General features: G+C 40.7%; 2 protein-coding genes across 4 annotated transcripts in view; one reads left to right on the top strand and one right to left on the bottom strand.

Moving 5' to 3' along the window:
• Positions 1-12706, top strand: part of brip1 (BRCA1 interacting helicase 1) — a 130629-nt gene that overhangs the window by 109615 nt on the left and 8308 nt on the right. The window lies entirely within an intron of this gene.
• The window catches only part of tbx4 (T-box transcription factor 4), a 31073-nt gene continuing 18455 nt past the window's right edge, over positions 89-12706 (bottom strand). For all 3 annotated transcript variants that reach the window (XM_044201842.1, XM_044201841.1, XM_044201840.1), the window contains exons 5-9: positions 12254-12401; positions 7469-7621; positions 6982-7070; positions 6549-6784; positions 89-6451 (exon numbers count right to left, since the gene is read on the bottom strand). In XM_044201842.1, the coding sequence (XP_044057777.1) occupies positions 5796-6451; positions 6549-6784; positions 6982-7070; positions 7469-7621; positions 12254-12401 (1282 nt within the window). In that variant the 3' untranslated portion in view covers positions 89-5795. The remainder of the gene's footprint in view (positions 6452-6548; positions 6785-6981; positions 7071-7468; positions 7622-12253; positions 12402-12706) is intronic.

Here is a 12706-nt window from a genome sequence, read left to right as displayed (position 1 = left end):
GCACACAACAGAGTTATTATGGCTATATTATCACAAATTGCAGGCATTTTCAATTTGGTTAATACAGAATTCTTAATGTAACCAACCACACCCAACCCTGTCTCTTAGAAGTTATGGGTATATAAGACAGTTCTGGTCAACATTATTGGCACCCTTGGATTTTTTTGTATAACCTGTACAGTAACTTCAGAAATAAATGGAAATGTACAAACTTTGTATCATCACAATATTTTAATGTCTAAAATTATTCTACAAAAAAAACATTCCCTTTCAACTTACATGTAGTGATTTCAAAGAAGAAATCTCAAATATGACCTGGACAGCATTAAAGGCCGCCTACAGTATAAGCTTCTTGCACCGGTCTGCTGGTAGTTTCTCCAACTCTTCCATTACAATTTGTTCAAGTTCCTGAATGTTTGCAGGATTCCTTTTCCCAATGGACGATTTCAGCTTTCTCTCAAGATTTTCAATTGGATTGAGATCAGGACTCATTGCTGGCCAGTTTAAAACAGTCCATTTTTTCCTTTTCAACCATTCTTTTGTGCCTTTGGATGTGTGCTTTGGGTCTTTTATCGTGCTGGAGGACCCATTATCTTCGACCCAAACCTACTTTTTTTTACACTGTGTAGCACATTTCGCTCTAAAGTGCTTTGGAAATCCTCTGATTTTATGATTCCTTTAATATGGTATAGGCCTCCAGTACCAGAGGCAGCAAAGCAGCACCGCAACATTATGGATCCTCCACCATGTTTAACTGTAAGTCTTCTTTCCTTATAAGCTTCATTTCGTTTGCCTGTAAACAAATCGCTGGTCTGCATTGCCAAAGAGCTCTATGTCTTTCTTTCAGCCCTGAGGTCCTCCTTGGCCTTCACCCATAAAGCCCTTCTTGGTTTAGAGTGCAGCGTATGGTACGGGTTGAAAGTATCACTCCAGATTGCTCTTTGGATATTTTACGTGCCGTTTTTTCCCACAGTTGGCACCAACCTTCGACAACTTCTCTCATCGATTGTCCTCTTTCCCCTTTGTCCCAGGAGGTTCTTGACAGTTCCATGAGTAGCAAACTCTTTAATAACGTTGCACACTGTTGAAACAGGGATGCCAGGGTCTTTGGAGATGGCCTTGTACCCTTTAGACTTCTTGTGTTTGGTGATAATAGCACTTCTGATGTTCTCAGACAGCTCTCTCACCATTGTGAAAACAAGAAATGGGGAATAAAGTGGCCTTTTTAACCACTAAAGCCATCATTCATTGGTTAATTCAAGTCATGTGAGCACTGACAATATATCACAGATGAGTCTAATCTAGTAATTTTTTTTTCAAACTGATTTGAATTCCTCAAAAGGGTGCTCATACTTGTGCCATGGCAATCTTTTTGTTTTTATACTTGTTCTTCCTATTGCTTTTTAAAATTCTTATTGTTTTATCCCTTTTTCTGTTCTGCGTCAAACATGAGTGTCTATTGGCCAAATTGATATTGTACATGATGTACTTAAATGTACAGGGGTGCCAATAATGTTGACCAGAACCATATGCAACAACAAATACAGTTTGAGAGAAACATAATGCTGCCCCCAAATTAAGTTGGATGTGTATACTTTATTAACATTTAAGCAAAACCACAATCCTTCAATAACCAAACGTCCTGTACTTTGTACATCCACCAGCCACCCTGGCCATCTGTGTCTTGTGTGTGGTACAAGAACGTAGCACTTAACTGGAAAAAACGTTGCGAGTGAACATAATCTAGGCAGCATTATATTTCCCTTGAACGTATTAGTAGTATATGAACAGAATTTCTGGGACACAGGGTCTCCATACCAGTGGTTTTGCATGTTTTATCCCATTTACTGCAAACCACATACTGTATATTACAGCTAACCATTTAGCAAAACAGGCTGGTGTATTTTAGATCATTCCAGGCAGCTGTTTGTTTCTGTATGTATATTCTCTTGAAATTTAACAAAGTTTTACAAAAGTAATGCAGACTTGATGATCACTGCTGCCAATTGATTTTTATGCCACATTAAAATGCATGGAAGCCAATGGCTGCCAGGAACAGTAGGGAAATGGACTAGACATGATTTGTAGTTAAGGAAATGTGTAGTTAAAATGAGCAAAAACACTGGTAACGCCCTTTCAGCAAATCAGGTTAAAGAGTAACACTGGTGACTGAAACTATACTTTGACAGCTAAATGAATGTCTGATCACTATTATCAGGCAAGTTATCGCTCAACATTTGAAGATAGCCTGCTGATGATTTGTTGATTTTAGTGGTAGCTCGAAGAGCCTCCTTTCATGTGAAATGCGTCAACAGCTGAGAAAGAGGTGCTGACATGAACCAGGACCTAGCCATCAGCATAACTCATGATCTAATAAGAGCTCTGTGTGAGAGAAAGCAGTGCCCTGCATGCTGATGTACTCATCTTGCTGTCTACATTCTTTTCAACATATTTGCTTTACCTTGACTTTTGATTGTAGATCCATTTGACATTTACTGATTGTTACTCAAGTGGATACTCTTCTGTAAGTACATCTTCTTGTTTCTATTGGACAGCACCATATAGTGGTAAAGTAGTGGTCTTTATATTGTATAAATCGTGTGTTGTACAGTGAAACCAGTTTAGTAATGGAGAAGTTGCTTCAGTAAGAATTCATGGACCTACGAACTCTGGACCATGGCCTCTGAAAAACAGCCATGTTTGAAGACGCATTCAAATTAAATGGAAACTGCGTCACCATAGATCCTCCAAAGCTTTTTAGTATTCATTTTACAAGTTTATGTAGGAGAGAGAGTTGCATTTAAATGCCCAGCTTTGGCACGTTACTGTTTCCATGACGCCAGGCAAACATATACTGTGTATATGTAGGTCCTAACAAAGCTTTTTACAAGTTTGTAATGTCTGAATCTCAATTAAACTTACCTAGTAGAACTTTAATGTCACATTAAAATCTCGAGGTTAAATTGAACAATATCAACTGGTGTTCTGGTATTAAAATGTTTTGGCTGTTGTATAAAATCTTTACTATCATTGTTCAAGGTATGTGCTATATTTTTGCAAGTAAGCAAGAAAAAATCTAATCTTGCCATGCAGTTTGTTGTGACATTCCCCCGTATATCAATAAAAACACAAGCCTATCGCCAGACAAGAATCTCCATATTGGATGATTCTGCAAAGCCATGAATTACAACCAATGCCAGCGTTTTTCAAATTCTTGCTTTCTACAATATCTGCGCACGGCACCTGTGGCATTAGGGAAAGATCATGGTTATGCTTAATTTAAAGGAACATTGACATTGGATGTAAATCCTGAGCTGTGGAATCATCCAATATGGACGTAATTCCTAGGGATACTGGGCTGTAAAAACAGCACAGTCTGAGCTATTGCTTGTTCTTACTTCCATTTTTTAACAGTTCACACATGATGTTACCGTAATAAAACCGCCAAAGAATGGCTTAAATTTGAAAATGCTCTAATATGCAAAGCCTCAAGGACCAATGGATTCTTAAAAATATCTAATTTCAAGTGAATAATGTAGTTTAGTTGTACAATGTTGGTTTTGGATTAAATATAGCAAACAATTAGAGGCATGAAAATGTTTATTTGTCAGGTGTGCAAAAATGTCAATATATTCAAAAAGTTTATGTTGAATGTAACAACATGAAATAAAGGGACAATGCACAAATGCCTGAGGGATCACCCTCATCCTACTAATAATCTTGTCATTGTAAGTGAGAGCCTACTGGGAGCCGTTTCTTTCACCTTCCCTGCCTGCTCAGGCTGTTTTGTATTTGCAGTTTTTTTCCAAGTAAGTAATTTGGGAGTGGGATTTGTCTGCAGCTCTCTTTTCCGGCACTCGCCATGGCCTAACAACAGTTCTTTAAGCTCCCATCTGGTTCTGCCTGAGAGTTCTTTGCTGTCCCGTTTCACTAGAATATTGTTTAGAGTCATGAGTTTAGAGCCAAGCTTTAACAACCGACCACAGTAGTATGGCTTAGTCTTAACACTCACAACATGATGTTTTCTTCAGATGAGTGTTAGTGTCACGCAACTAGCATAGATCTGTAGAAAGTATTTGGATAAGACCCATACACTAACAACTCTCACGATGGGTGGTCTTTTGGTGCACCTTTCACTTGATTTAATTGCTCTGTATGTACAGCATGGGAAAAGACTGTCATACATAGTCAGCTAATTTAATGTCTTTTCGCATACGATTCTTAGCGCACAATGAACTTAAAAACTTTAATTTCTCTGCTATATTCTGATATGATCAGTCTCACTTTGCACCGCACTTTTACCCTATGCATCAAGTTCAAAATCTCATTTTGGCACGTGAATAATTATGACTCAAAGGAGCTTGGCTGTGATAACTTTTGGACATCGACCCCCTGTCGAACATGTATATTGTATGTTTTCTTATTGTCAGCAAATCCCATGAAAAGACCCAAACCACCTATGTATTGATCCTTCACATGATTGAGCCACACTGTTGCACAGGTTGACATGTTCCTTTATTACCACGAACACAGCCACTGTAATAAATTTTAGTCAATCATACACATCCTGCTGCCGAAAACACTCACCAGCCCACCAAATGTATATTTTAGTCAGTCACCTCACGTGGATTGGATTATTATGTGAGTGTAGAATACATACAGCTTTGGTATTTGGTGTGACCTTGTCACTCCCCACCCCAGGAGAACATAGACTCAGGTGGAGGTGGGGCTTTTGAAGTGCTCTATGAACAGCAAGTGACAGCATAGCTTGCAGGTGAGCCATGTGGCAGCAGGAAGGCAGCAAAAGAGTGAGCAGCTTACAGACAGCTTACAGTTACGTACATTAAAAGGGTAAGTTAGATAAATGTTGCAGTGAGATGAGTATGCCATGTGAGTGAAGCGGCAGACTCGAGTTGACAGCCTGAACTAGCTCACAGGCTTTGCTTCATTAATCAGCAACTGAAAATAGTCCCCAACAAATACACTTTACTCCTGTTTAAGTATCGTTTGCTGAAAACTACAGTGCCCAGCTGTTTTAGGACATTACTGAGACTTTTTTGATAATGAAATGTTATATTTGTAACCAGTTTTAAATATTTACATCTTCAGTAGAAACCATTGAGCTTGGGGATGAGTGAAACAGACAGGGGAAAGTACTGAGAGATGGACTAACACACTTGGTTTTGGTCTTTTCATTGGATTTGTGGACAATAAGAAAAACGGTGGAGCTCTGCAAGAAATGATAAAACCCTCAGTGCTCGGATTTCCCTGAAAGGCCATCATGTACACATATTTTACATATCTTTCATGCTTTTCAAGAGCAAGCACAGAAATTATTTGATTTTCCCCTATCTACATTATTGTCTGAAAAATGATTCTCATTGTTACTTCAGGTTAGGTAGCTAACACTACTTGTTGTTAGCAAGTTACTGTCAGACTTTGTTGTGCATTAACACTTCTTGTGCTCTTGAACTTACAGCTCGCTCTGATAGACTTTGAAGTGCTGCTCAAACCTGCACTTTGCATTTGAGTGTTAGAAAACCACCCTATCTGATAACAGGCTACTACATATGCTACACACTAGCATAAGTAAAGAGGTCAGCTACTGTTCACCACATACAATGTTGTATGTAATAGTGCTTCAGTGAGAATTCATGGACCTAAATGGCTTTGGAGTGCAATTTGGCTGTAGTTCATTATCATTGCTTGGCATCAGCAGCCCACAGTGGGGTTTTGAACCTTGATTAATTTCAGACTTGTACATTGGACAAAACTGGTTCCTCCAGTGGTCCACATTAACTGTCAGTCCAGTGAGTCCCTGCGCTACTCAGGCCCACTTGGTACTGATAGGATGGATCCCGGATGGATATAGTGCCTTGTGTGGGATAGGCTGAGAAATCTCTGTGAGGCCGGAGCGGTGACCCTGGCTTCTTGTGGTACAAAGGTGAATGGCCTGACTTATCTCTGGATCCCAGAACAGCTGGAGAACAGGATGAAGAGGAAGATGAAGGAGATATGACGGGCAAACCTCGCTGGACCGTAGTTGAGTTGTAGACCCCCAAGTCAGCCTGTGGTCGTGATGCCATGGATGATGTGGGGTGCGGTACAACAGGCGTGACCGTGGCAGCATTGGTGAAATGAGCAGTGAAGGGCTGGTACGGGACACCCTCCACGCTATAGCGAGGGTAGGGCTGCATTGTAGCCCACATGTTGCAATTTAGTGAAGAGGAGTTGGTCAGGTCATCTGTGTCCCCTGCCCCAGATCCAGACTCTGTTTCCATACTACCGTACATACAAGCTTCTCTAGAGGTGATTGCCTCAGTGCAGTACGGATGAGACAGTAAGGGCGACTCATAAGAGGGAGCTGAACGAAAGTAATGCTCCTCTGAGACTGCAGATGATGTCTCCAGATATGGCCGCTTACATCCAAGCTCCAAGTGTCGGGCATTATCTGCAAAGTGATATAGTTATCTGCATTGTTCTTTTAAAACCATATGGGAACATCTGATTCTGTACAAATGCTTACAGAACAGTGGCTAAAAACATACCTCTGTGTTTGAAGCAGTGGTACAGAAGGCTGGGATCTCTGCTCTGAGGGAAGTGGTTCGCGATATGATCTTGGGGGTCTGAGTTAGACAAAGGAACCCCAGCCTCATACTGATAAGAGGACAGGACTTGAGGGTGCCCTGTGAAAACTCCTGCTCCGAGCTTCCCTGCTAGGTGACTATGCGAGGAGATGAGCCTCTGGCGAACCATGTTCTTCGAAATCACCGGATATTCTTTCCTATACATTGGTACCAGCAACAGAAGAGAAAAGGAATCAGTTTGCTATGCCTACAATTCCACTCAACACTCAAGGAGGCGAGATAGATTTTTATATCCATACACCAAAAAAGCTCCTGAAGAGAGACGTCCAGCAGTGTGCTAAATGGTTCTACAGGATCAGTTTTACTTTCCTGGTTCCTTTTTGTGTAAACATACCCCTGTAGTCTTGAAACACGCAGATCTCCTTCTTCACTACCTCGGAACCCTTTGGCAAATGGATTGTTTTCTATCTTCAGCTGAGTGATCTAGGAAAATTATATTTTATGTAAGATTTTTTTCTGTTTAGTATAAACCAAACCATAACAATTAAAGCAACACTGGCAATTTTCAACCTTAGATTCTTTGCTGTGGTGGACAGGAACCCCTGCACCACCCATGCACCCCTATGCACACTTTAGTAGTTAAATTGCATCAGTCTAAACCTAGAAACACTTACTACCCTTTAAACTCTCCAACTTAATTAAACATGATTTACCTCCAGACAGAAAAATAAGGAGTGAGTGTAATCCCCTTTCACCCATAACATGAGGAGCTGACACCAACAAGTGTTACAAAATATCTTTATATTTGTAAAACTAGGAATTTTGTATCAACTTTATTTTAATGTCTGTAGTATACTGTATATTGTTGATAGTTGCTGTACCTTGTGGTTTTGATAAGATGTTACAGAGATGAAGGTTGTCTCATGAAAGACATGAGTACAGTAGGCAGTGTTCTTGGATCCAAAGGCGTTGTTTTCATCTGCTTTGACTATGTGTAGTCTGGGCTGGTACTTGTGCATAGAGTTCAGGATGATCTAGGGAGGGAAAGAAAAGGCAACACGTTTCATTTTAAACTTGTTATAGCAACGGCCTATGAACAGTCACTATTGTGTGGTACCTGGAGCCTGCTGGCAAGATGTCAGATGCATAAATTAGTTCACTTTTTCCATAATTTGTTTTTCACCTCTAGCTTGCAAAGAAAATGACAATATTAACTGGCTTAAAGGGTAAATAAACACTAAATTACACCATTGAAGGTTTACAGTCCCTGGTTACCCAATGTGCTGATGATAAGAGAAGATCCTCTAAACAGCTATGGCGGGTGGGGGCAGGTTGAGTCAATGAGTTAAGTGTAAAAAGTCATGAAAAATGAACTGCACAATAACTGTTGCATACAGTATGAGCACAGCTATAAGAGCACTTTCTCTAGGGACTCTTCTCAAAAGTGTCGATGGAAAACACAGCTGCTGCTAGTAAAATTCGTAATGGGTATAAGTTAAGCTTACCCATTACCTATAGTTAGCTAATGAGCCAGCAGTAACAATATACAACATTACTGTCAACGATTGCTAACTAGCACAGTACAACTTATACTAGTTGCAGCTGTGTCTCCAGTGCTGTAGGGGGTCTCTGCTGAAGGGCAAGAAAAGAACGAGACAACATCTTTTCCCAATTGACCATAACTGTGTCCCGATTTCTTATACTGTACAGTATATACTGTATACTAATTTTCATAGTATACTGTCTTTGCAGTTTGTATACAAGAAATCAATGTACTTTTTCATTTGTACTGACAGGAAATGATACAAGATGTGTGCCAACAGATGTCCATCAACCTGTTTAAACTCCACCCAAACGTTTTGGCAGCTGCGTGTAGGTAGCTCCTCCATTTCCTTTGTGCAGTGAGTAGTGCCCATTAACAGACCACTCAAAAATCAAGCAGATTTAATATTTGGTATTCAGCGTTAACTTGTCATAGCAGGTAAAGCACAGGTGAAACTAATAACATTAATTAAGGCTCAATTCCATTTGAGTGTCCTGAAACTGGAACACTTAAATAGAATGCAGATATCATTAATGTTATTAATTGCAGATCTCTTTTCCTGAAATGATATTGGAAAATGCCACCAAAAGGGTCGGTTTCATAGTACATGTATACTAATTAAGTGAACATTGAATATACACAAAGATTGCATCTTGGTAAATCGTTTTACTTTTTCTTTGTAACATTTAATTTCATGTTAAAACTCTAAAGTACATTAATTTCTTGCATGCTTACTGCAAAAACGGTAAACTAGGAAGATTAGAATATATTTCATATTGTGCAATATTAGTGTGTAGCATGGAAATGGCACCCCGTCCCAATCTATACCCCAAACACAGACTCTCACAGACTTTAACTAACAATATGTAAATGCATAAAACAAATAAACATGGACGCTTTACATCATAAAAGTATATTTTATGCTAATTTGGTAAATGCACACTACTTTTGACCCTCAACACATTTAACTGTGTGTATCATAGAACCATAACTCAACAATAGAAATTAAGAATGATGTTCATTCAGTGTGAAAATCACACTTACATCTTCTACCCCACATGGCGTGAATGTGGCATTAACCTAAAACGCTGTAAACAGTATAATGCCCTCACGCAAAGTTTGCATCATTGCAGACTCACAAGCATGCATGAAGGGCTGCGAGGGAGCCCTCAAGCACTTGCTGATGTCACAGTGGGACAACCCTGAGCCCTCCGAAGTTTATTTTTTTTGGGAGTGGGCATCACAAGTGTGAGTCTGTGAGGGTGAACATTGCGATTGGTCTATGCTTTTTACAGTGCATTGTGCGAATTCTTATAGGCAGCTGAACTTCCACTGCACTTGAACTATTTTGGAATTGGGACATGAAAGAACATGTGACTCCCTGGCCAGTTCACCAGCCACTGAACTAGATATTAGTCTGAGACACCTAAAATCACAACTTAAGATCAAACTATTAGTAATGAGTGTGTTTATGCCTTTCTTTGATATTCTTTGTAGCTAAGTAGTTAGCTTAAGGTGAATTATCTATTTTAACACTGTTAGCTAACATGTATAGTATACCATGCCTGTTACCATCCATTCCCTGCTGAATTCCTCATTGGAGTTGAGCCTTTCTAGTGCAAAGTTGTTAGAATCTGTGAACAGTTTCTCTGCATTTTTCATCTCCATCACACTTGTAAATGTGTTGTGTATTAGTTTAGCAGGTAGCATGTTCTGAGCGTGCTCAGTGTTTAGGTTGTTTGCGTGGCTGCAGGTCGGTTCACTAGCATCCGTCCGTTCACCGCAGCCGAGTGCTTTGCCCAGCGAAGCGTTAGCAACAGTAGGGCAGGGTCATCACTAGTCCAGCTCTGTCAGGGCCGATAACCATCAAGCTCTGCACCTCGGCTCCCCTCCTCAGCTCCCCTCCTCATTTGTCAGACACTCTCCTGAGGAGTCTTCTCCTCCAGGGGGCTCCCAAAGAGAGGCAAAGGTTGAACAGGGCACAGGGAGCGAGGCTCAGGTTGAACACTGAATGTCCTCGTGCTCACATGCTCCTGTTGCTGAGGCAGGCTGGAGACAGAGATAAGCTATTGGCTGGTTCACCAGAGGCTCTCTCTTGACCTTTGTCTGCTCTGCTGTCTGGCTGCTGTCTGAGGGTGATACTGGAGACTCTTGGGTCTCAGTGCAGTGATCAGGGAAGCCTTCCTCAGACCTTCCTCAGGGATTTGGTGCATTATAGAGAAGAATAATTGTCATGGATTTGAAGGTCCTTGGGAAATGGAGGTCTCTAGTCCTTTTAGTATGGACCATAGAACATAGTACTCTACAAGGGGACTCAATGTAAACCTCAGATGTTCAAACATTTACATGGCGTCAACCTCTAAATAGACTCATTAGGACACAGACCTGCATTTGAAAATACATCATCTCAGAAATTTCCAGTATGGGAAAATGTACTTGGTAATTTGTACTGAACTCTACAATAGGCTGCGCTCTACCATACAGGGCAGCACCAGTGAAGAAGAAGAGTGAGAACTACGGTTAAATTAGTCATTTTTACACATTCTGTAATGAGCATAATTAATACTGAATAGGAGTTCCTCCTCTCCACTGTGTGAAGCACTGCCCTACTACACACCTCCTGGTCTGGGCGTCATCTGGGCTCTGCCTGGCCTCAGACTTGCTCTGTCCTCATTACTCGCCCTTATCACTGGCCAGGCACTCAACTCTATCTGACAGCAGGCCCCGCCACTGATCTGAGAGGTTATGAACCTAATGAGCCTGCCCATTGATGGGATGGCTTCAGACAAGTTATCCCAGAGTCCCCCTGGGGAGCGCTGCCACAGTGACACTCTTCACCTCCCTCTGCAGCCTCTGCTTCCTCACTTTCTTTCAGAAATCTGCCTGTGAAAAACACCTTCATCATTTTGCTGTTTGCACATGTATCAACACAATTTTTCACATCAGCTTTATGTTTCACAAATAGTTTCTTCTCACTGTGATGTTTCTGACATTGGGTGGGATTTTTGGCTGAACAGAGGTCCCTCTAGTTCAGTATATTGGCGTGTTGTGTCGGAGGTGTATTCCAGACAGACAAAGCTGAAATAAATAAATTTCCTTGGGAGCGCAAGGAATTTTAGAAATAAGTTCACACTAAGTGTTTCACACATGGTTTATCTTTAAGCCTGTAGCTCTACAATCTAAAGGGATTTCACCTGTAGAACCCTGTTTTCTACATTATGTATTGATTAATAGTCTGGTTTTTTAACTGTATAGTGCAGGGTAGATTCATTCATTTGCACACTTGAAAAGGACTTGATTTGCTCTGGTCTTTTTCTTGCCGGTCTTCAGTTCGGTCCATCACTTCGGTTCAGACTGATATATCTCAACTGTTGGATGGATTTCACATGATCTACAGATATGTCTGGTCCCCAGAGGATGAATACTACTGACTCTGGTGATCCCCTGACGTTTCCTGTAGTGCCACCAGCAGGTCAAACATTTCACTTATCCACTAAAACATCTCCGACCTTTCATCTAGTGTCATCATTAGGTCGAAACTGCAATTTGTCCAATGCTTTCCTTTTATCTCTACAATGACCCACTAGCATAGCTTTAGACTCTTATTGAAGTCCACTGGACTTGTTATGGAATTGATTCAGATATGACTTAGGTACTCCCTGAATACTTAAAGGAAAATTCTGTTCTCTCTTTTCTTTTACAACATAGGTTTTTTTTTAGTAGTTTTGTCCATGTTTCCTAGTGCGGATGATAGGCACCAGATGTATTGGAGGGATGTAGCATCTCATTCCAATTAATGATTCAGATTGGTTTACATTTTGGCAACAATTCTCAACACTGTTTTATAACAGAGCCCACTGGGACAAGCTACATGAGTCAGACAGTTTATTAAGTCCACATATTAACCATATTATGTAACCCACTGATTTCTAACTGACACCACTGCACAGCTGTGTTGAGAACTGTTGCCATGTTCTCATATTTTAGCAATTCAATTGGTGAGTAAAAAGTTATCAGTAACTATTGGAATCATGGCAAAATTGTAAAGACGATACAGTTTGTACAAACACTAACCCTTTGTTTGACTAGGTCTTAAGTGCTAATATTCTCTGCAGGAACTCACATGCCCGAAAGGGTCCAGGTGATTGTTTGTTAGCTTGAGCTTCTGAAACGATACCAGTTGCCTCATCCAGTGAGCTCCTGTGGCGGGAGAATCAGGGTGCACATAGAGTCTGCCTGGCATTGCTGGCTCAGCCTTGCCAGCCACCATCCTGGAAACAGATTGAGAGATGTGCAGAAGCAAACTGTGATAAGGAAAGAAAAACATAATTTAATGTTGTCTCTAGCTGTTTTCAAGAGCTAGTGGCATCCAACATTTAGAGAATACGTCTCGGTTAATCCAACATAGCCTACTAAAAATGTCTATTCCTGTCACCACATGAACTAAGTCTCCATTACCATAATGTAGCTGTATAAAGGCATGGAACACCACTGCTCTCAACCCTTAGACTGGAAGGAGGTGGCCTCTGCTAAAACATCATTACTAATTATGCTTCTCCAAGGTGTTGCTGAGGAA

Source organism: Siniperca chuatsi, linkage group LG7, assembly GCF_020085105.1.
Source record: "Siniperca chuatsi isolate FFG_IHB_CAS linkage group LG7, ASM2008510v1, whole genome shotgun sequence".
NCBI lineage: Eukaryota > Metazoa > Chordata > Actinopteri > Centrarchiformes > Sinipercidae > Siniperca > Siniperca chuatsi.
This window is presented reverse-complemented; position numbering and strand designations above follow the sequence as displayed.